The sequence below is a fragment of the Pristis pectinata genome, chromosome 10 (genome assembly GCF_009764475.1).
Source record: "Pristis pectinata isolate sPriPec2 chromosome 10, sPriPec2.1.pri, whole genome shotgun sequence".
NCBI classification, from domain to species: Eukaryota; Metazoa; Chordata; class Chondrichthyes; order Rhinopristiformes; family Pristidae; genus Pristis; species Pristis pectinata.
Window position 1 is genome coordinate 76,150,059 of NC_067414.1, and position 24,226 is coordinate 76,174,284.

The 24,226-nt window shown below is 37.7% G+C and overlaps 1 protein-coding gene across 17 annotated transcripts in view; it reads left to right on the plus strand.

The window, feature by feature from the left end:
- LOC127574826 (myelin transcription factor 1-like protein) overlaps window positions 1-24,226 on the plus strand; it is a 372,272-nt gene that overhangs the window by 150,354 nt on the left and 197,692 nt on the right. For 16 of the 17 annotated variants that reach the window (XM_052024235.1, XM_052024239.1, XM_052024230.1 and 13 more), the window contains 3 exons: window positions 3,487-3,785; window positions 5,457-6,434; window positions 18,998-19,132. In XM_052024235.1, the coding sequence (XP_051880195.1) occupies window positions 3,487-3,785; window positions 5,457-6,434; window positions 18,998-19,132 (1,412 nt within the window). The remainder of the gene's footprint in view (window positions 1-3,486; window positions 3,786-5,456; window positions 6,435-18,997; window positions 19,133-24,226) is intronic. The other variant, XM_052024247.1, reaches the window with a different exon arrangement.

Below are 24,226 nucleotides of genomic sequence, written 5' to 3' on the forward strand. Positions count from 1 at the left end.
AAAAAATCAGTCATGGTTCAATTGAATGCCAGAGTCGACCCATGGACAGACCCATGGCCTTCTACTTCTCTTTCTTATAATCTTAAAAGTTCAAGAGTTTTCAAGTGCATGTTGCATGTAGTGCAAACTGACCTTCTATAATCTCTTACATTATTCTTAAAAACATTTTGCTGAAAACAGTCCATAAAATTAATTCTACATCTTGCATAAATCAGTCACGACAGTGAGTTTCCTCAAATTATGTGGATTTGTACGCCTCTGTGTTGGCCTTAACGTTTAGTATTTTTCATGGTGGCAAGGACACAAAGAAAGACCCTTCTAAAGCTTTGAAGTCGAGTTTTTATATATACTAAAAATACTGGCAACAGTATATTAATATGACAAGAAAATGGTTGTGTACAGTTTTTAATATAATTTTCTGAAATTTAAAATCAAATTACACACTGTGGCTGGACTAAACAGTCTAATTAATATGTTATTATTAGTACAATGATGCCATTTTCAGCAGTATTTATAAAACTGCACCAGATAAATACTCTTAAATATATCAAGGAATAGTTTGATTACAATTTCATTTAAAAATACATTTAGAACTACTCTCCAATGCTACTGTTTCATGGAAGATTTTAACTTCAGTTCAAATGTAGATAAGTTTGAGCAGAACCTTGCTCAAATGGAAAAAGTTGCAAAACTCGGGCAGGTTGAACCCTGTTCACCAATTATGCCCAAGTTGTGAATTATTGGCCTGAATATCAATTCAATGATATTTGATTTCAGCCTTAACAAGAATTTCTTTTCCCTCTCTTCATAAATATATTCTCCAGTACTTTGAATTGTAAGTGGAACAGTTTTATTAATGCCACAGAATTGCGGACAGGACCATGCACAAAAATGTCCAGTAACTGATAACGAAATTATATGAAAATAAATGAAAGAAGACATTAACCTTAAAGCAGCAAGTACAAGATCAGTGAAAGTTACAGAATCAAAATCAGAAACTTCAAAGTTTTACTTATCAGCAGATCATCCAACTAACAACCAGATAGGGTTGATGAATATTATCCTGAAATGAGCAATTTATTCCTTTGATTGAATTATGGTTTTGAGCACACTATTGCTACTGTGACTATAGCAGAACAAATCTATTTGGATCTTTGTATTTCATAAGGGAGGCATACAATGTGCTTTGAAAAGTAGGCCTGGGTCATTCACTTTGATGACACATCCATGAGCAAAATAACCATTTGTTTAATATAGGTAAAGGTATAATCAAACATTTCAGCAGTCAGGAGAATATTTGATTGCAAAAATAATGCCTTTTCAATATAGTTTTAAGGGACTAAAGTGGTTAAGTCATACCACATGTAGTATTTTACCTATAATATTGATTGATTTGGCCCACTCATTGTGCTTTGCGCTCATGCTGTTCCCATGGTCACACTTACATGTTATAGCCCCATGAGGCCAAACATCCTCAGGTCCTGGTTTCTGCAATCATCACACAAAATAGAAAGGGGCCATGTGGCAACTAGGCCTCACGTGTTGGATCTTAAGGCCAAACTCCCAGACCACCCTAATGGCTACTTGACTGTTCAGTGCTGTCAAAGGCCTTTTTATATCCTTGTAACATCTCTGATGATCAGAAGTGCTGGAAATGAATTAAGGCATTAATATTAAATAAAATAAAGAAAACATAACAATCCACTTACCTACAGTTATTGTTTCAATCAATGTTGATGATCCCATACACTGAAGCCTATGGGTGAAATCCATTCAACTCCTCATACCAGCATGACTGAGCTTTGTGCTGAACGTCAACCTGAGGTGCACCACCAGCTAATCTCCACCTCATTCCTGACTTCCATATTGCAATGCCCAAATCCAGAAGTCAAAATTAACCAATCCATGCACTGCAGCAAGCTGCTAATTTTCCATGAAGTTAGCTAGCAGCACAATTTAACTTGTTGGTTGCCTTCCATGTTCCCTCTCTTATTCTTTTCTGATTAGTTATTAATTATGGTGAAAAGTTCACTTCATTCCATCCTCCTGGTATGTTGTCCCTGAAACCTGTTAACAGTTGTTGCTGCTGATTAACATGAGAGTAGAGTTAAATGTAAGCTTCTTCCACATTTTTACATGTGTCTTTTAAAGGTTCTAGCAACTAATTCAAAGGAAAATTGTAAAAAGAAAAGGCAATTTCAAAACTATTTGTAGTAAACTTTCATGTCAATGCTTAGGATTTGTTGAGGTCAAGATTCAAGTCTGACTTGTGTTTTTGAGGAGGTAACAGGGATTCTCGATGAAGGGAGAGTGTTTGATTTTAACATGGTGTTTGCAAAATCACACTTGGCAGATTTGTCAAAAAAGGAAAAGCTGTGAAATCCAAGGGAAATTATGAAGTTGGATTAAGAATTGGCTCACTGACATAAACTAAAGGATAATGGTTAACAAGACTTTATTGACGGGTGGGCTGAACACAATGGTCCTCCACAGGGCCTAGGACTAGATCCCTTGCTTTTATTGCTTCTCCTGGTATATATAAATACTTTGGGCTTAAAAGTGAGAAGTTTGCCATTGACAGCAAAATTTTCAGGGTGATTGTTAATGAGAAAGTCCCTGCTGATGCAGATATTAATGGATGGTTAGGTGGACACAAAAGTAGCCAATGGAATTTAGTCCAGCGATCTGTAAAGTGGGGGGAGGATAGCAAAGATTACATGAAAAATGGTAGGATACTAACAAGTGCTGAAGGATTGACTTAAAGTCCATTTTAGTCCACTACTTAAAGTCCACCTCCTCAATGCACTGTGTAATATATTGATCTGTATGAACGGTATGCAAGACAAGTTTTTCACTGTACCTTGGTACAAGTGACAATAATAAACCAACACCAATACCCATACCAATTTTTGTTGGCTTGGACACAATAAGCCAAATTTCCACTTTTTGTGCTATAAATTTCTGATTCCAAAACTTAATAAAAGGATTCAATGGGCATTAGAGCTTTTCAATTATCATAGTCTGATGACTGGGGTCAATAAAACATAAATAAAATGAACATAGGAATATCTTAGATTGCAAGAAGGCAGAAGACTCTTTTGAAAAAGATGAGTACTGAATAAAAACATGTTTTGATTTTAAATCTTCTGTTACTTGATTTAACTTCTCTAGTGAGAGGCAAACAAGCAGTGCAGAATTTTGTTTACATTGCTGAGTATATACTTTAATTATATCAGAGACAATGGACCAGGTGATTCTCTATCATTGTTACAGAGATAAAAATGAAATTTAAAATATTCTCAGTGAGCCTAGTGATCTTTTAGGAACTTAGTAGTGATACTGGATGCTCAAATAGAGATTCTGACTGATTTATTAAAACTTCAGCCAGCAGTATTGATTCTCTTATGTATCTTTTACCTATGTTGTTATTCTAGTTATGATGGAAATTCTTCCTATTGTGTTAATGTTTCTGCTTCCTTGTTCTAGTGTTTATGGATGTCCGTTGGCAAAGAAGCGTAAAATACAGGACAAGCAACCAAGTGAACCAACTCCCAAGAAAAAAACATTTCTGGTGAGAACAGACAACTCTTCTGTTGATGAGTGCTATGAGACTGATGGTACAGAGGAGCTGGATGAAAAAGATGAGGAATACTCTGATGAGAATGATGATCAGGAGGAAGATGAAGAGGAGGAAGAGGATGTGGAAGCAGAAGAGGAAGATGAGGATGAATTGGAAGAGGAAGATGAGGAGGATGAAGAGTATGAAGATCAGAGTAATGAACCAGGTATGAATCATATAGCTATTCAAGAGATTTAAAATCTATTGAACATTGCTCAATGTTTAACTGTCAATGCAAAGATTTCCCCAGTTTGGATTCAATTGTTTTCATTTTTAGTTTGCATTATTAAAACAAATTAAGGGATAAAATAAGTCAAATAAGTTTCCTGATCTCACACTTACTCTGATAAGTGGTATTCTAAAGGAGCTTGGCTCAGCAATGAAAATCCAGAACTATAGGCCAGATTTTTTGATAAAACAATCCTTTTAGTATTAAATGTATTGTTAAATGATATTGTGAATCAGCATAAATTTGTTTTTTAACTTGAGCAGAATTGCATTAACTGGCCATGAGGTCATGTAAAAGCTACTCTTGTTCCTACATGCCAATCATATCTTTAATTTGCTTGTTAATTTCAAGGTGAACTGTTAGTTAAAAACTTTGTCATCCAAGGGACTGTATTAAACCTGTGAATATCCACTTGAAAATAGCCGTAATTATAGTATGTGAGCTCAAAGGTTTTTATTTTAATTATACAATAATTATAAACTGCATCACTAATGGATCTGAATTAGTTTTGATTTTCTACACCCAGATGGTTATTTAGGATATTATTTGGTTTTACAGAAAGGTGAATATAACATAATTCCTAATTAAAGATAATTTGCTGTAAAACCAGTATATCATTTTAATTTCCTGACTAAAGTTATATTAATCCATGAGTTAGGTTTTGTTTTTATTATCAGTTCATTTTAACAAGCATGGTGAATTCTATGGCTTCGTGATAGATCTTCATAAAGATATAAGCTGATTCTACAAGCCAATCATTGCAGCACATGTCTTTTTATCAGTGTTCCATCATGGGCCTATGAGACTGAAACTAAATTGTATTCTTTATTGATGAATCTATCATTAATTTCCCATTAATTGGAAAAAGTGGTTCAAATACACATGCATTTATTAATAACTATGCTCAATGTTGCTTGATAAGTGGTACATACATTTGGAATATAAGCACAGACATTCCTGAAACCAGTGGAAAAATGCCGCCATATGGTGCGATATTGAGTGGTGCATGAAGATACCAGGTGTTATCTCTGGTGTTTGATGAGACTGATGATCTCAGCCAGAGCAGCAGGAGACCATAATTATTGGCCTAATGTTTCTTAACTTTGTAGAAGAGAAAAAGAATTACCCAGAAAAATAAAAATCAGTGTTTCCACTTTTGATAACTGCTGCTGGAACTTGTGCAGAGTTTGGAAGCACGCTGAGGAAAACATAAATGGGTGATATTCTCTCATCACAAATCAACGTGGTGGCATTCAACCTTTGAAACTCTATGGAGGTTCTCCTCCTGAAACCACTGACAAAAAAAAGTAAATGGTCATTTCCAGCATTTACATTGTTTCCTTGGGGGTTCATCCTGTATCCTGGCAAAATGATGGTAGGGGATTGGAAGAGACCCACTGGAATTCCTATATCTTGCTATTGATGCATAGAAAGTGATTAGATGAATAAGATACAAGATGACACCTGCCTGTAGAACTTGAGTCTCTGCCTTTAGAACAGGAGGCAAATTGGGCAGAAAGCTTTAGTGGTAATAATACCCATTGAATAATTTTATCTCTAGGTTATTGAAAAACAATAATTAAGCTTTGCTTTTTTGTTTTCCATTAGAAGACCTTCAAGAAGAATCTGATAATATCAGGAGAAACCAGGACAATGAGAAAGATGATAACAACAATGATGAATATGACAATTATGATGAGCTTGTTGCAAAGTCATTATTAAACCTGGGCAAAATAGCTGAAGATGCAGCATTTAGGGCTATGACAGAGTCTGAAATGAGTGACAGCACAGCGCGTGGCCTGGAGGATGATAGTGACACTAACGGGAGCAGGGTTAGAAAAACAAATAAAAGTGACTCCTGCCAGTTGAGTTTAGATGTTGACAGTGATGTTGTTAGGGAAACAGTGGACTCACTTAAACTACTGGCACAAGGACATGGTGTGGTACTTTCAGACAATGCAAATGTTAGGGGTCGTATAGATGGTTTAATACAGAATGAAATTAGAAATGTGAACTTAGGATCATGCAAGTCCGCCAGTGATGGTTTGGAAAAGACCGTTGATGAAAGTGATGAGGCTGTTTGCCTGAGCAGTCTTGAGTGCCTAAGGAACCAATGTTTTGACTTGGCTAGGAAGCTAAGTGAGAGTCAACATGAAGAAAGAAACCAGCAACATCATTTTAGCGATTGTCAACAGAACAGACCTGATGATGACGTTACAAGAAGGATGTCAGATCGGAACTATTCAGATATGGTCAACCTAATGAAGCTTGAAGAGCAACTGAGTCCACGCTCCAGAGCTTTTCCTTCTGGTGTCAAGGAAGAAGATTCACATGACAGAGATGATGACACTGGCTCAGTCAAATCTGACAGGTCCGAGGAGGTGTTTGATATGACCAAGGGAAATTTGACTCTGTTAGAGAAGGCCATTGCACTGGAAACAGAGAGGGCTAAGGCAATGAGAGAAAAAATGGCCATGGAAGCTGCAAAGAGAGACACTTCAGAGCAAATTCCAAGGCATCATGTTGGAGATGACAAGAAGTCTAGATCCTCTGATGGTCATGTTAAAAAGCCATACTACCCTAAAGGTACAACTTCTGTATGTTTCTGGAATCTGTTGAGAGCTATTAATTCAGCTGTCTTGTCTATAAAACAAAGTTTGCCTAAAAAAATTGAACAGAATCAAAATGACCAATAACAAAAGACTAATTATGTTAATCATGTTAACACAGAGGTTAATGGAAATGATTCATTGTGCAAGGCTAAAAGTGGTCGGGGATAGATCAGTAGTTATTTATTTTTAAGTCACAGCCCACTTCACCTGATTTCATTCTTTTGCAAATTGCACATCAACAAGATGAAAACACCTTGGGGGGATAAATTTTCATAGAGGTTCCTCTGTTCATCTTCCATAATGTTGGCTGAAGTGTGGAAGGAGACCCCAATAAACATAACTGGCATCGTATTATTTTGCCTTGGTAGTTCTGCCAAAGTAAGAACAGATAAACAGAAGGACCTCAACAAAAATTCAGCCTTTGGTTTCAACATTAACAAAAATGCACAGAAATACCTTTTCAAGCTATTATATTGCTCTTGTCTTATGATAAATTCAGCTTAACAGTGGTTTATAACTTTTGAACTTAATAAGGTTCATATTCCAATATTTTTTCCGATTAACATGGCTCCTGATTTTCCTGCTTAAGGTGCCACAAGTATACTATAATTTATAATTTTGATGTACACATCTATGGAATGTCCCATCAAACTGTATAATGTCAGTTGGTCTTGATTTCATGAGTGTTTATTGCGTAGAGACAATGAAAAGAAGGATCAGTGAGTTTATTAATTCATAGAATTTAAACTGAAATTGTGTGTTTATGTATTGTCTTGTTGCTTTGAATCTTAGACCGTCGGCAAATTTGAGCAATTTTAATTTTACCAATGGTAGTCTATTTTTAAAGCAAATCAGCCTTCACAATGGTTCTAAAGAAAGTCTGATATTACAGTTTTAATTTATACAAATGTAAAGAATAATTTTGACCATTATAACCGTAGAATTAAAATTATTTCTGCTTACCAGTGTTATATTTTTCCTCCATTCTGCTGCCTTTTCCCCCTCTCCCACTTTTATTATCTGTTAACTCCATTCAACTTCTTGATGTATGTTTTTGTAAAATTTGCTTTCTTTTATCTGCCTCCGCTTTGGAGATATTTATAAATTTGGACAGATTGCCCTCTCATTGGCTAAAAGTCAACTATGAGGATAACTTTCAATGAAAAATAGCTGATGAAAAATAGCCAGTGCAATTTGTCTTTTTTTGAGTTGGGAGAATGGTATTGAATAGAATTTGCATGGATATAGTGCCTTTCAAAACCTCAGGTTGTCCTGAAGTACTTCATAGCCAATGGATTGCTTCAAGACAATACACCATGGTTAGAGTCAAGCAGGGGTTAATTTAAAACTGATGTACTTAAAAACAAAACAATCAAAATTAATGAGTTAAACATGTTAAGATACTGGCAAAAGGAGTGAAACATGAAGCATTTTGCACTTCTAAAACTGTATTTTTGTTTTGTCTCAAATCTCTTCTGGAAGAATGTCAAAGGAGGTGAAGGTCGTTTTTGCCCTCGAGTCAGTTCCACCATTCAATAAGATCATGACTGATCAGATCTTTGGCCGCAGTTTAAATTTCCCTGCCCAATTCCCAAAGTCTTCCTTCCCCTGTAATTCTGAATCCTATCTCAGCCTTGAAACCACTGATAATTCAGCATTTGCAGTTGTCTGAGAGGAGGATTCCCAAGATTCACAAAGCTTTTAGAGAAAAAAATCTTCTTCTTCTCAGTCTTAAGTGGTTGGTCCCTCAAGCCAGCATAATGACCCCAAAAGTCCAATTTGTATATTAGCAAAGCAAGCAAAAAATTATATAAAATCTATAACAAGTACTCTACGGTAAACATTGCCCATAGGAAAGTTAATGAAGTATGTGTTATGCAGGAATTGTAAATGCAAAATATCTGGAAGTTTCCTCGGCAAAATGTGAATATTATCTGGATTCCATTAAGGATTAAAGGAAGATATTTATAGGCATTGAAGTTAGATTTTCTACAAGAATGAAATTGAAAGTTGGAGTTATGTGTTGTGTGATTTGTACTCACTGAAGTGAAGTGAGCTAGGCCACAACAGTTTCAGGGTCAGATTAATTAGAAAGTATAACCACTTGTTGGGGGGTGAGGGCAGTGGCAGGCACAAGGGTTGGCTTGGTTGGGGCCTGCAGCAGCTCAAGTGATAAATGATTCAAATAATTAAGTAGGAAACACATTAGCAAGGCTACTGCAAAAGTAATGTCTGACAGATCTGCAGAAAGGCAAAAGGCCTCTAGATTCACAGAGGCATCTAGAAATGCTGCTGGATGAAGTCACGCAGAGGAAGGAAGCACAATAGAACAGTAATGCAGTCACCATAGATGCATGGTTCAGATGCAATTGGAAGAGAGTGAGAACCAATGCCAATACTGATGCATTGCAACACATGCATAAAAAATTAACAACTTTAGCTGATGAAGCAAAGTAGGAATGTCAATCCACACCTTCTGAACTGATAATCATTTATGATAACCTCACCTCACAGTGTGTTGCAAGTGCTTGAAATGCATTCCATTTGTGTCCATGAAATAGCATGGAGCCTTTTATATTCCCAGCATTCTCCAGAAAGTTTTTTTCATACACAGCCTAACATGCAATTACCATACCAAAAGCTTCACATCTAATTATTTTGTGCAAGCATCTGTCATTACAACAGCAATGGACTGCATGTTAATATTTGGATGACACTCCATGTTAATTCTTGTGCATTCTTTCTTAAGTAGAATACAGTCATAATGCCAGATAGAGAGCAACAACAGATGATGAACCTTAAAGCTCTTCTCTCTCAGTACTTATGATGAAATATTTCTCCACGACCTGGGGAGTGAGACAGTAGAAGTTACCTGAGAAGAGAAAGTAGAAAGGGAAGTGCCAAGGTTCATCATGACATTTTGCATCTCTTCCTTCTCCTCTCTATATTATTTGTTTTCTAAAAAAAAGGTATATCACAAAATACTCGTGTTACTCATCTGTTAAAATATGTAATCCTTGGTCCTCACTCCATATTCTAACATTTCTTCCTCTTTTCATCCTCTAGCTGTGCAGAAGAAGCAAAAGCAGGATACTGTTGTTCTAGTCCTGCAAAACACGTCATCACTCACTCTGTGTCTTGCATGTAGGGATATTACATAGTGATCCAGAGAGAAGTGCATTGGATGACACACAGAGCAGCTAGTGGTAGAACATAAAGAGGAACATGCCAATGAATGGATGTTCAAGATATATTGCATATAGTTGGAGAGCTTAGGGTGCTAATTTTAAGTACTTGCAGACCATCAAAGATGTATGCAGGCACTGGTAGTTATGTCAAGTAGTATAGGGCAAGTAGATTGCACGGAGAGTTCCTCTAAGCCAAACATGCAGTACAATTCAGGATGACTTTGCAGCATTCCAGTCCTTTCCAGATTATGACAACTCCAAGGATTACTGCAGTGGAGGCTTCCAGAGAAGAGCCATGAAGGTTGCTGTGCTTCATCTATTGATGCTCAGAAGGCTTTCCGAAAGAGGGCTGGGCATCAGATTGGGGAGAATTCTGTTGACACATTGAAGGAATTGTGGTGACAAGTATCACATGGATTGATGTCATCTGAATGATATAATTAAGTCTGTTTTACGCCAGTAAAATGGCCTTGTGGAGAAGACGATTAGTACCATTGGCTGTCCGATATGGTCATGTGATTGTTCCTTAACTCTAGAAGCCAGTACAAGCGAGTTCTAAGACAGCTCCTTTTTGTACTGAAGGAACACTAAGATAGGCTGCCTAATACAATCATAAGAGGCCCAACTTATAGCAGGTCAGTCTGCAGACTTAGTTTCCAGCAGATGAAAACAACCCAGTTTCTAGAGGTTCTTAGTGGAATGTGGCAGCAAGGCATTCTGCTGATGCATTGATAAGCATGGAGGAATACAAGCTTAGGCCTAAGACTTCACAGGTGATGCATTGGCACCAATGGGAACTATGGTGGTATTGTGCCCCTGCACACAATTACTAGAATACTGCTCACTGCCAGAAGTACAGTGGCATGAAATTTTAGCCATTCAGCAAACAAGGATTACCCTGGCATTAATCCTGGAGATTTATATAAATTGTCAAGTGCACTGCAATTTTGTAGATGCCTCAAGGGCCCTGATGTCAAAGAAGTAACTAGAAATTGGAACTTCACCCTATGGCTCTGATTAGAGGAACCTGATTAGAGATCCTAACTTGACGAATGAAGAATTTTAAGAAAAACTCTTCCCATTTAAATGTTTAAAAAGTGGCAACTTTTGTCTCAGCTGTTTGCTGCTCTTAGCCAGCATACATTAGTTCTGTTAGGATGTGCTGAGCAGAATATGTCCTTGGGTTGCCATCTTCAGTCTGGTGTCTTTGAATTTTGCAGGCTTAAGAAGGCCAACTCGTGCAATCTGAGGCACACCCCCACAAACCTTGGGTAAAACAAAAAATGCTGGAAACTCTCAGCAGGTCACACAACGATTGTAGAAAGAGACACAGTCCTGGGCCTGAAACATTAACTATTTCTCTTTCCACAGATGCTGATTGACTTGCTAAATGCTTCCAGTATTTTCTGTTTCTGTTTCAGACTTTCAGCATCTGCATTTTGATGTTCACAAATCCTTTCTTGACTGTATTGTCACCTATTTCCATATCCGTTCTACCTTCAACATCTCAGTGATGTGCTCAGTGATCAGTCTGATGGCTCTGCTGGCCTCTGTGGAATTCCTGTGAGAGTGCACAGGCAGCAAATGAGTCTGGCAGATAAACTCCTAGAGTCTAGCCAGGGACCTCCCTTCATGGGTCAAACACTATTAAACAAAATGCCTAGAAATTCATCCTCTGTCAGTAGTGTTCAGCACATCATGTAGTAGCAAAGGTGCATTGATTCCTGTTGCCAGATTCATTCCACTAAAGTCAACACAATATGATCTGTGTTAGGAATGGGGGATGAATTTCTCGGCGTCTGAATCAAAGGAATTGTCGGGGAGACAAATATTTATTCACCCTCCAATCTGTTATTGGCCACAAATGCTTCATGTATGGGAAAGTGGGTCGAATCTGTGACTTCTCAGACAATGAGAAATTGTCTATTCTGTGCCATATTTCTAGTATAATAAAACCACCAGTAATTTGCTTCAGTACATCCGTGAATTGCTGTTTGGCTAACATCGCATATGTTCCTGGTTGCAGCCTGGACTGAGCCTGCACATTGAAATTAAATATGCCTCTACAAGTACAGTGGTGCAGCTCATAGAGCTGCTCTCTCACAGCTCCAGTGACCCAGGTTCAATCCTGACCTCCGCTGCCGTATGATTTGCATGCTTTCCCTGTGACTGCATGAGTTTCCTCCAGGTGCTCTGGTTTCCTCCCACGTCCTAAAGGTATGCGGGTTCGTAGGCCACTGTAAAATTGCCCCCCTAGTGTATAGATGAGCGAAACTGTGGGGAGTTGATGGAAATGTGGAGAAAACAAAATGTGATTAGTGTAGTATTAATCTATTTGGGTGCATAATGGTTGACGCGGACTAGTGAAACAAAGGACCCGTTTCTGTGTTGAGTGACTCCGTGCCTCTCCAGTTCATTATTGTTCAGCCAAAGGCAGGTAGAATTTCTTGTGCTTCTGTTCAGTGGCATGTGCTCAGCTTGGCATTCTTCCAATCCTCTTCCAAGAATGAAAGGTGGTGAGGAGCTCCCACAAAATTACTGTAAGATATATTTTTCCTTTCATCAAAAGTAATCTTGCAGAGCAGATTACTGCTCCGTTAAGGAACCCACTCAATTTGTACTTATTTAATTCCTTGCCATGAAGTACAAGTGAGAGCAATTGACAGCCCCTCAGAAAACAGAATTAAAGGAGAGGGCAAAGTAGTTGATGGCAATACAAACAACAATGAGAAATCTAACATCCTTAATTCTCATTCACATTTTCTGTGACACCTGATAACGCCATATAACCGGGAAGATTATAAAGTGAAATTGAGTGTATGATGCGCTCACTTTAGCACTGATTCCTTTGTATGAGATAATAAATGGCAGATGGTCAGGTGATTTTCAGGAATGACAGCAGAAAGTAGGTCAGGTACAAAACTGTGTAAATGTACCTTATCATGGATCTGTATGTCATTTCCCTCTGCAGCCTGCCCCAGATAAACTGGAAAATTGAGTAGGTGGTCAGCTATTAACTATTAGAATAGTGCCTGATTATAGCTAAAAGTAATGCATAATTCTGGTAATTCAGTTTAGAACTTCCATGTTTTTTAAAACCCTTGTATGTTGCTTTCATTGCAAGTGGGATATAAATTTGTTTTTATCTGAGTGCACTAAACACAAAATGTAGCATTTATGAAATGGAGTAATATGGTAAAATATTGTTTATCTTGCACTCTTGGGACTATGGTATGTCAGACTAATAGATTTTATGGACTATTGGATATTATTGCAATTAATATGTGAAACCACTTTTAACTCACTTTGTTTAGACATTACACAGTGGAGTGATAAATTTTCCAGCAAACCCAGTAAATTCAAAGGGAGTATGGTAAACAGAGTGCCAGTGAGCTTAAATGGAGTGTGGGAGACATGGCCCTGGTGAATTAAAGGGGGTACAGGAAACAGGTTTTGCTGAAGAAGTTCCATTGATTATCTCCAGAACCTTTCGCTGATCACATTATTTGTCAGATCCATAGAATTGGGAATAGATTTTAAATAGCATGGTATGAATACATGCAGACCTCTGATCTAGCCTGATATTAGGAGGCTTTGATGCTGAGCTATCTGCCAAACTAGTAAGAAGAGGGATGGGAGGGATAATCTTCACAGGCTGCGAAACAGGCAGTATTCTTGTAGACCTTGAAGGAACATTCCTGCTCTTCATAACCAGAGAACATTAATTTGTACTTTACATTCTGTACTTCAGAGAAGAACGAAAAGCATTCAGTTCATTAAATTACAAAACTGTCCTGAGGAAATTAAGCCCCAGCTCACAGCCCAAGTCTTCAGCAGGTACTCAGCATTGCGAGTCAGGAAGACAGCCCTTGCTCCAGAAACGAGATTAATGATTGGGGTGTTAGCAAGAAGGGAAGTCTAGCTACTAATGCTCTTTTTTAAACAAGAAAAAGTTACCCTACTGGCTCTCTTCTCAACACAGTTCTACCTTGTTAGCCTAACAGCAAATGACTGTTTCACACTTAGGTATCCCTGTTAAAATTGCAGCCCGGAACCAAACAAGTCAGAGAATTAGTGACTGTCAGTTCCCAGTTACATTAAGACAGGTAAGTAATGGGGGCAATCTTAACCGTTCTCTCAGCTGGATGGATTGGGTGGTAGTGTTACAAGTTGTTTTGCATGGAAAAGAGACTGAAGAGACCCAGAAGTAATCAAGCTACATAATGTGGACAGTGAGCAAAGGATCACAGGACACATACAAAATTCTCAAACCTTGAAATGTGACAACCCGTTCTCTTCCTCCTATGCTGCTGTTCCCACATTGGTGGACAAGATACCATGCTCTTGGTAATTGATTCAAATTTTATTTGTGGCTTTAAAAAGAAACTTGATCAGTATCACCCAACAAAGGTATTGCAGGTTATAGCAACGGTGATACTCTGTAAACAAATGTTTTACCCCAACCAATGTATTTAAATAATATAGTTATCATATTATATAAATAATATAGTATAAAAATAACATATTATATATAATATAGTAATTTAGCATGTAAATATATAAATAATACAGATTTTTCTAAAACTATATTATATACAAAGCATTTCCTTGGATAACAATAGTAATGACAAAATTATCGGGCACAACTGTCTGAATATGGAAAAGATGTACTGATTTATCCAACTGTTCTACTGACATACATAAAAAAAAGTTACCATACTCTTGGTGTTATAACAGTGTTGTGTTCCATCCTACTATTGTTTTTTGGAAATCCCATTAACAGAGTGGGTTGCCAGAACAGCATTGTCAGGTTTCTCTGTCTAATGCAAAAACTAATGCAGTAATGTCAGTGTGTTATTTCTCTGCTGGTCTGTTGCAAGATCTTGCAGCTGCAAGCATTTAGCCTAGCAGTAATGACCATGGCAGATGGCTCAAAGAGGCCCATCGCCATATAATTGGGACAAATACTAGAAGTGATGCTGCAATGATGGAAGGCTTGGGGGTGAAGTGAGAGAGTGCCCCAGGGGATCAGAGGGACTTAGACAGGCTGATGAAGAGCAATGCCTGCAGGAGGCACTTTTATTTTGTGCAAGAGAACCAAAGAAACGGCCAAGAGTTCCCGGCAAGAGGTTGCCAGGGAGGCCACCAAGGAATAATACTATATGTGAGCCTGCACTTTGGAGAAGCCTGCAGTATACTTATTGTGTGCCTGCTCTGCCTGGTCCTGAAGGATAAGCTGATAGGAATAGTCTTTTATCAGAGCAGAAAGGTTGAAAATCACATTAGAGATGAATATTGGATGTTGTACAAATGTTGACATCATCTGGAAAAGTTTTATTTTGAAAAAGGTGCTAGCACAAATGAAAGTACTTCTGAAAAGTCCAGAATCAAATTTCTCAAGAGTGCTAAGATACCCAGAAATGTTTACAAAATTGCAGGAGTCCGTGCTAAACTGATTTTCAACTGCTCGGCACCATTTTCTTTGGAGATGTGCAAAGGAAGTTCCAGCTACAAATCATATGTTGAATAATAAAATAATCCCACCTCACTCAAAGATCTTCTCAAAGTAGCATAACTCTGATTAAAAGAAAAAGAAACTACTAATTAACAGAAATATCAGAAAATTCCTCTCCTGAAGTTGGTCCAGGAGATTACATTAACTGTGATTTATTTTACATTATAACCACTGCTTAGAAAAATTGATTTTATTCCCATGGAGTAACAAATTCTGCTCTCTCATGAAGGTATTCTCTAACTGAACACTTACTATCCCAGCTGGTCCACTATTCTCGAGAAAACAAAGGAATATTCAGTTGGTTTGGTTCCATTTATAGCCGACATGCCACTGTTTCAAAAGGTCACCCCCCTGGGACTTGAGAATAAATATTAGACTGGTATTCCAATGTAATATTGAATGTGTACTATGCTATCAGAGGTGGAATCTTTCATATCAAATGTTTAGTTGATAGGTGGATGTAAAAGACCTGCTCGCACTGCTTTGAAGAAGAGCAGGGGTTTATACCCAGAGTCCATCAACTAATATCACCAGTTATTGGCACACTGTTGTGCCCAAATTGGCTGCTGCACTTCCTACGTTGCAGTGGTGATTATATATCATAAGTATACTATTGGTTGCAAAGCTCTTTGAGAGGTCTTGAGGTCCTGAAAGGCACTATATTTTTTAAGAAATGTCTCATCCAGCTCTTTCCTTAATTAACTTGTAAGAGGACCCCAGGTCTTCCACAGCTGCTCAGTTTTATGTAAAAGACTGCAATTATGAATTGATTAATTATCAACTAAATATTTGTGATATCCTGGTGAATGTGATAAGACATTATACGTTTTTGGTTTCAACATGCCCTGGGAAACTATTGGAATGATGACATCAACAATAATTCTGCTCATCTTTAAGGTTCATATTTTATTAACATGTTATCAGGGAGCTGGGGTCCCACGACACCATGCCAGTTCTGTTGGCAACATTTTTGATTGCACTAACAGACCAGGTGGTGGGTGGGTGAGGGTTGAGGGCATTGACAGAGAATAACAAACCACCAGTGGTTTTCCCTTTTTTCAAGTCTCACCAAAATCTTAAAAGTCATTTGGAAGAGACCACCATTGAGGTTGGACCTGTTCATGTCTGGAACTTTGCAATGTGGAAGCAAGAGTTGGACATTCCATTACTCCAGCCTCCCACTATTTAATTAAAGTGTTGCTGATGGCATCTCAAATCCATTTTTTTTGTTTTATTTCATATGCTTTGTATCTTTTACCTTGTAACAGTACAGAGCTCAGTCCAGATAGTTCCAATTAATTCAGTGGCAAAAAGCTTTTGGAAAACAGCCTTCCACGAATCTTTTTCATGAAAGCATGATTCCTAATTCCATTCCTTAAGGGCTGAGTCTTAATGGAATGTCCCTATATTCTGGACTCCCTCTGCTGATGCAATAACTCACCAAGACCAACTAGTTTCGCCTCTGACGTTACCCAGCACTGCCCATAACTCAGCTCACCCCAACCATGGATTCTATTTGTTGCCTATAGTATTGACTAAACCCAATGAAAAGTCATTGATGTGAAAAATTAACTTTTTCATTTTTTTCAGGGTCTGCCTGGCCTGCTGAATAGTTTCAGCATTTGCTATTTAAATTATGGATTTCCAACATGCACCATCTTTGGCTTTTTATTGCAAAGATCTGGCTACCTTCCTATTTTCTGTCTTCTATTAACAAAATCATCCAAAGATCTTCTGACCATGAACTCATTCTTATCAAGTCTCATTTATTCATGATCACTGTGCTTGCAAAACTCCGTTAGCTTCAAGTCCAGCAAAGCCTCAATCTTAAATTTTGTTTTTGACTTTCATATAAGCCCCCCTTTTCTCTGTTACATCCATCAGTGCTAAAATCCTCTTCACTCCTCCAATTCTAGCCACGTGCACAACACAATCTTAATCTTGTCACCATCAGAACATAAGAAATAGAATAAGGAGAAGGCTGCATGGCCCTTTGAGACTACTCTGCTATTGCACAAGGTCATTACTGATCTTCCTCAACTTTCATTCTCCATACTTCTTCATTTCTCATAGAATCCAAAAATCTATTGATATTTTAGTAGACGCAACAATTAAGCATCCATTATCCTCTGTTTAGAAAATTCGTGAGATTCACCATCTTTCAGGTGAAGAAATTCCTCTTGATCTCAATCCTAAATATCTGGTCCCTTATCTTGAAGCTATGCCCATAGTTCCAGACCCTGCAGCTCAAAAGAAATCTTCCTCTAAGCATCCCACCTATCTGGCATCTTTGGAATTATATAGTTCAATGAGATCACCTCCCATTCTTCTGAACTCCATAGAATATGGGCCCATTGTCATAAGAAATAATGGTGTAGAACATTGTTATATTATCACCAAGATAGATTTATCCTTCCTGAGATAAGGAGACCAACGATCTGCACAGCACCACAGCCCTGTACAACAGAACTAAGACTTTCTTATGTTACATTAATCTTCTTACAGTTAAGGTCATTCACCTTAATTGCTTGCTAATTTCCTGTAATTTTTGTATAAGCACGCCCAAATCTCTCTGAGAGTAAACAGGGTTCAGTCATGACCTTGGGTGATTTCTGTTTGAAGTTTGCACGTCCACTTTGATTCCATGTGTTTCTCTTGGGTGCTTGGGTTCCTTGAATACTAATATTGCATTTGCTATTTTTTAATCCACTGGGACCATTCTAAAGTCCTGTAGCCAACTGTTCTATATCTCTGGGATGTCAGCCATTTGATTAAGGGACATGTTTTTTTTTAAATCCATTACTTCCTCCAGAACTTTTTCTTGATTGACATCAATGAAGTTCATTACACTTTGCACCTGACTTCCCTGCTATTATTCATAAAGCAGTTTTAATATCTATCGTGAAGGTAGATGTAAATAAGACAAGGTAATTCTCTTCCTCAGTATTGTTTTACCCTACAAGGTGGTCCTTAAAATTTACTTGTGACCTACCCTATATATTCTTATATGGCGTAGTGCCAAATTTTGCTTAATAAATATCTTGTGAAGAACTGCAGGGTGCTTTATTTCTTTAAAGATCTATATAAGTAAAAGTTGTTTATTTGTCTGTTGAATCACATTATAATTTCCAATTAGAGCACCCTAACCTTCTAAATTAAAGGCATTCAAGCTCTGCTTTCACAACCACTTTCTATTCATTCAGCCTTTTATCCAAATTCTTAAGTGGAATTAATCTCTTTACCAAAAATGTGTAGTTTGAACCTCTTCCACTTTAACACCTAAAACAAAAATGATTTCAGAAGTTATCAAGGTTCATTTTAAATCTGCACTATTGTTCCCTGGCATGGAGTTTCTTAAACAACAGTTAATAAGTTTATTGCTACAAGCTTTTCTGAAATGTAGGTCTTATACTCTTTTGCTCAAAAAGCAGCATTGCCAATCCATGTCTGCCCAGCTTCAAAGAATTACTTCCTTCTGTTCCCAGTTCCTTACCCATCCTAACTGATGGGGTTGCTTAGAGCACCAAATGGAAGTTCTCAGTTCACTGGCTGCATGGTAACAAGGCTGACCAGTTTAATTTTGAGCAATAGAACTGTGGCCTCTTATATGCCCTCTACAATTGTGACTTCAAGGCATATTCCAGGCATCTGATTGGCAAATGTCAAAAGTGCAAATTTGCTTGGAAGCTTGGGCCTCTCAAAGCAATCAGGTTGGCAACATGAGGGCAACACTGTTCACTGTAATCCAATGTAGATTCTACTTTCTGTATGATGTGCCAAGCTCTGTAACTACAGTGTAATTTTTTTGTAAAACAACTTCTCTCATTTTCATAGATTCATCGCGGCCTGAGAAGAAAGAAAGCAAGTGTCCCACGCCAGGATGTGATGGAACTGGACATGTCACAGGCCTTTACCCTCATCATCGCAGTTTGTCAGGCTGTCCACACAAAGACAGGGTTCCCCCAGAAAGTAAGTGAAAAGGAAGTTCAAATTACAAGGTAAACGTATTTGTAAATACCTAAAATATGTAGCTTGCCGTATCTCTCTGCAGAATGTCATTTCCTGTCACTTTTGATGCCATATCGACCTCTTCATTTATCATCAAGGTGAACTATGTGTTTTCTTTTGTTCCTTGATAAATCACAGAACAAAATACAGGGAATTGTGCACGTAGATGGGGTTAGGAGTGGGGAAGAAGGGGGACGTGTGGGCGGGAATGATGGTTTATACCAGTGAATCAGCCCAATTGACTCACGTGGATAACAAAATCCAACATAGTGTCAACCAAGCTACCAGTTTGTTCTGAATAATTGTGTGCTACTGACAAAGCCCAGTTTCACCCTTTATATTATCTCTCTCTTACAATCAATGAATTTATAAACAACTGGACAAAATAGCACAGATGAATATCAAACTTACTGCAGTGCTAAAACCTTTTAAAAACATCTATTTGTGGAAAGAAAAAATAGTAAATTTAAAATGAATGTATGTTGCACTATTGCCACAAAACACATAGATAACCTGCTTTGAGGGATGGAGCTTTCAGTTTTGGAGTGTAAAGCAGGAAATGGCTAGACTTTCGGCTAAAGTCAGTGGAAAGCAAAATTGGACAACTTGGAAAGCACATCTGTTGAGAGCTTGCTACCTCTTAAATTTATAAGTTTGGATTCCAATTACAACTGCAGTTTTCAGGAGCTTGAGGGATTAGCTGGCCAATCCAAAAAGAGTCCAGGAAAATTTCTGGGTATCATTTTTGCCATTCAAAATTGGCAATTTTTGCACAGTGTGATGTTGGACCAGGCTGACCCTCACCATTGCAATTTGTGGCCCCTCCCTCTCCACTCCCTTTCCACTGCCTACCGATCTGTGAGCAGACATGGTACCCAGTTTTGTCCATGGTGATGCCAAACTAGAGCTCATAAGCTATTGTAGCACCAGTTTGTGGTGGGCAACTCAACACTCGACATGACTGGGGTCTTTGCCAGTTAGGAATTGAGAGTTGGTTGGTAAAGGAAATCGCAAGTATGTATATCCTGCTTTTAAACATCTGTCCAAGATTTCCTGATCATTGGCACAAGCAAATATTCTACTACTCTTTGAAATGGCATACCAAAACACCAAATGAGATGCCGTACCATCATGAAAAATTGCAAACTGAATAACAAAGATGAAATTACAAATCAGTAGAGCATCAAAAAGGAAGAAAATAAACTCAAAATAATTGAAGAAAAAAACAAAGGAACAGAGAATACAAAATAAAAAATAAATAAATGGCCAGCATATTTGGAGAGTCAATTTTATCTATAACTGGCAGTACAATTAAGACTTATTTTAGCCGTGCAACACTGCTATTTAATTCAGAGCTACATTTAACATAGGCTCTAACTTTCTGCAGATTGCACCTGATTTGCTGTTCCCCCTTTTCATAAATACAACAGAAGCACTTATAACTATTAAGAGATGCTTCTGAAGAATTGTTGGAATGGAAAGGGTTGTGAGAAAATTCCTTTACTTAGCTGAAGTAACTTTACTTCGCTGCAACAGTCACTTCTTGGGAATGATTCCTACCAACTTCAGCCTGGCAGTGATTTCATGACATTCAGAAGTATTTATAATGTCTGAAGTAGAACCATGTTAGTAATTGATGAAGAAGTAAATAGCCAGTGTGGGGGAAGCGTTTTGGATAATGTTATTTCATCATAAAGGAGCAGTCTACATTAATCTGTGGGATAGGAAGCAAAATAAATGGAGATCTAAGAACAGAGGAGGAGGGAAACTATTTTCACATGGCATGTTGTAAGAGTCAAAAATGAGCGATTTGGCATTATTGCAGGAATAATGCGCAAAAAGCTCAAGAGTAAATGGAAACATTAGTTAAATCAAATATGACTCCCAATCTGGAGATTTCCTCAATGGCTTCAGCTACTGTTACCATGCTGGCAAAAACCGCAGCATGTAAGACCTGGTGACCCATACCTGTGTTAACAGGCAATAATCAGCCAGGTTTCGCACTCCTAAGTAATTATATCTGCTTGGAAGTGTAGTTGTCCATTGGGGTATGATGGAAAGAGACAAGATGTTGCTGATGACTTCATTAAATGTTATTTCAGTTCACAAACTCTCTCTTCTGCTAGTGACCTCAGTTCATCTTATTTTCTAGCTGTTCACAGTGAATGGCAGCTACATAATAAGTATTCACATATTCATCCTTTCTTATTTATTCATGGGCTGTGAACTGAGTGGCTTGCTGAGCCATTTCAGAGGGCAGTTCAGTGTCAACCATATTGCTAGGGTCAGAAGTCACATATAAACCAGAGACCTGGTTAAGATAACAGAATTTTCCCTAAAAGGTATAAATGAATCAGCTGGGCATGTAGAAACAATCCACTCATCTTATAGTCATTGTCATTTTAGCCCAAATTTATTTATTTAACCATATTTAAATTCCCCAGCTCGTGTGATAGAATTTGAACTTGTGTCTCCAGATCATTGATCCAAGGCTCTGAAGGAATAAGATAAGATAACATTTCTTTATTAGTCACATGTATATCGAAACACACAGTGAAATGCATCTTTGACTAGTCAAATAACATAGCCACTATGTGACAATAACATGGATTTTTTTGCAATTAATCTCTGGAACAAAGAATTAATCCAACTGAATAATATATGTTCAATAAGTAATTTATTATTTATTATTATTTATTATTAAACAACAATAAATAATTTATATGTACATATAATTGTTCCATTGTTACCTGATGTTTAGAGAGGGTAATTGAAGACATTTCTGTACATTTCTCCTTGGTTATGATATTTCCTCATTTCCTGTGAAATTAATGTTGATGGAGAAAGGATTTATATCCATTTAAATTGTTGCGATGATAGAGACATCTGAAGTTTGCAGATTGGAGCAAGGACTGCCTCAACAAATTTTCGTAGATGTCGGGCAGTGTTCAAATTAGATTCTACAAATTTATTGCTTGGGCTAGCCAACATAACAAAGCTAAGGAACAAAACATTGCCTGGGATATTCCTGCAGGATGTTGGAGCTACTTGATGCAGACGTTCACTTAATGTACCTACCTGCTTTTCCCTTGTGCCTCAGATTTGCAATCCTTCCAGTACTACAAATAGTTTTCTTCATTTCCCACTTTTCTATTGGAGCGTTGGCCACCAAATTGGGATTCATACGGTGGTGAACCATCAGCCTGTGTCAGTACCAGGTGCCACGATATCTGTGCTGGTCTTGCAAAGTGGCATTAGTCCTTTGTCTGGAAAGATGTTTGTTTCAACTTCAAATAGCTAGCTCATCTGTGGAGATAGGCAAAATTCATCTTTGATTCAGGGTTAACTTAATAGAAAGGAAAATTAGATTGAGTGCATATCTGTATCCCAATTCATTAACACCCATTTTGTGACCCTGAGTTGAACTAAATTGAATAAAGTAGTAAATTGGACTGAATCGTATCAACTTCATGAGCACATCAGTTAGAAACTAATTGCAAGAGCTGAATTGCTGAAGATGCTGTATGAGGCTTAGTTGTCCAATCTCTCACCTGTCGAATTATACCTTGAAAAAAGGGAAAGTCGCCTTTTCCAAAGCAAAAAAAAATTATGTTAAAAGTATAAGCTGAGATTTTGCTTATGATTTCGACCAGAATTGCTGGCAAGTCTAGAACTTCTGCTTATGCATGATGCAATGTTGAAGTCTGGAGCCTTTTACTCTCCAATAGCACATGCACTGTATGTTTTAATACATTCCATTGCTGGGCACCTCATGGGGTCAAATGGTGGAAGTGGATCTTACTGAGGTTCTTCAGAATTTACACAAGAATCGGCTCTCAGATCCTGTGCCAAGTTTAACCTGGCACAGTATTTATGAGGTCGCTGTGGATGTGCAATGAGGATCAAAAGATCATGAGAAAGAAAGATAAGAAAGAAAGTTTCTTTTAAATTATTTGCAGGGTTCACTGATCATAAAAATATCTTGTCTTTTAGTTGAGTTTATATCTTTTGGGAAAAAAATATTTTTTAAATTCTTTTATCAGGAACCTTGATTCAATCAAACAACACTGCCAGTTGGCAGAGCCAAAGACAGAGCTTTGCTGGTTGCCAAAGACTTCCCAGGGCTTTCTGGCCCAGCCACATTACTTTAGTATGAATCCCTGCCACTGCTGAGGGCATCATTGCTCCTGGTTAGCTAGACAGTCCTTCCATTGCTGCATTATGTAGGTTCAGAGAGCAGTGATTGCAGGCAGTTGGCAAAATCCAGACCAGAAGGTTATTTAAAAGTGGAGCCAGGGACTAAAATTTAGCAAGGATAAAAGTAACTGCTTGGGTTTCATAGTAAGAACATTTCTGAAGATGTATTACAAGAAGTTGCCCATTTGTGTTTCTTAAACTGAAAATGGATGATAGAAGTAAGAAATCAACTAACTTCAGAAAGTGAAGAAAATAAGAATATTGTTTCTGCTGAAGAAATTAATTGTAAAAATAGACAAATCAAAGGGAAAGCTATTAGCAGACTGAGTGTGGGCAATGATAGGATAAAAACATTAACTAGCCTTAAGGTAGAGATGGGAGAGGAATCTGCAGGTTTTCTGCATTTCTGCAGGTCGGCTGCTAGTAATTGTCCCTAGTGTAGATGAGTGGCAGGAGAAATAGTGGGGAGTTGATGGACATGTGAGAATAAGTTTATAGGGAAATAAGTGGGGGTATGGGACTGATGGAAAATCTCTGAGAGCTAGCATAGCCTTGATGGCCAAATGGGCTCTTTCTGTCTCATAAGCTACTAAGTTGAGAAGGTCCACAAATTTCCATTACCATAAAAGCATTCATAATTCATAATAATACCACTATTTTCATCAGATGCTTAGTCAGTTATCCTGGTCTCTGAGATTATGATGTGATAGCTAGAATATTCATTATGCACAAGTCTATTAAGCATCAAAGCTCTCTGCAACATTAAAAATATCTTGGTTTAGGAATTCATCCAATATGGTCAAGCTTTCATGCATAACCAAGTATAACAAAGGAAAAGCAATACAGATTATAAAGTGA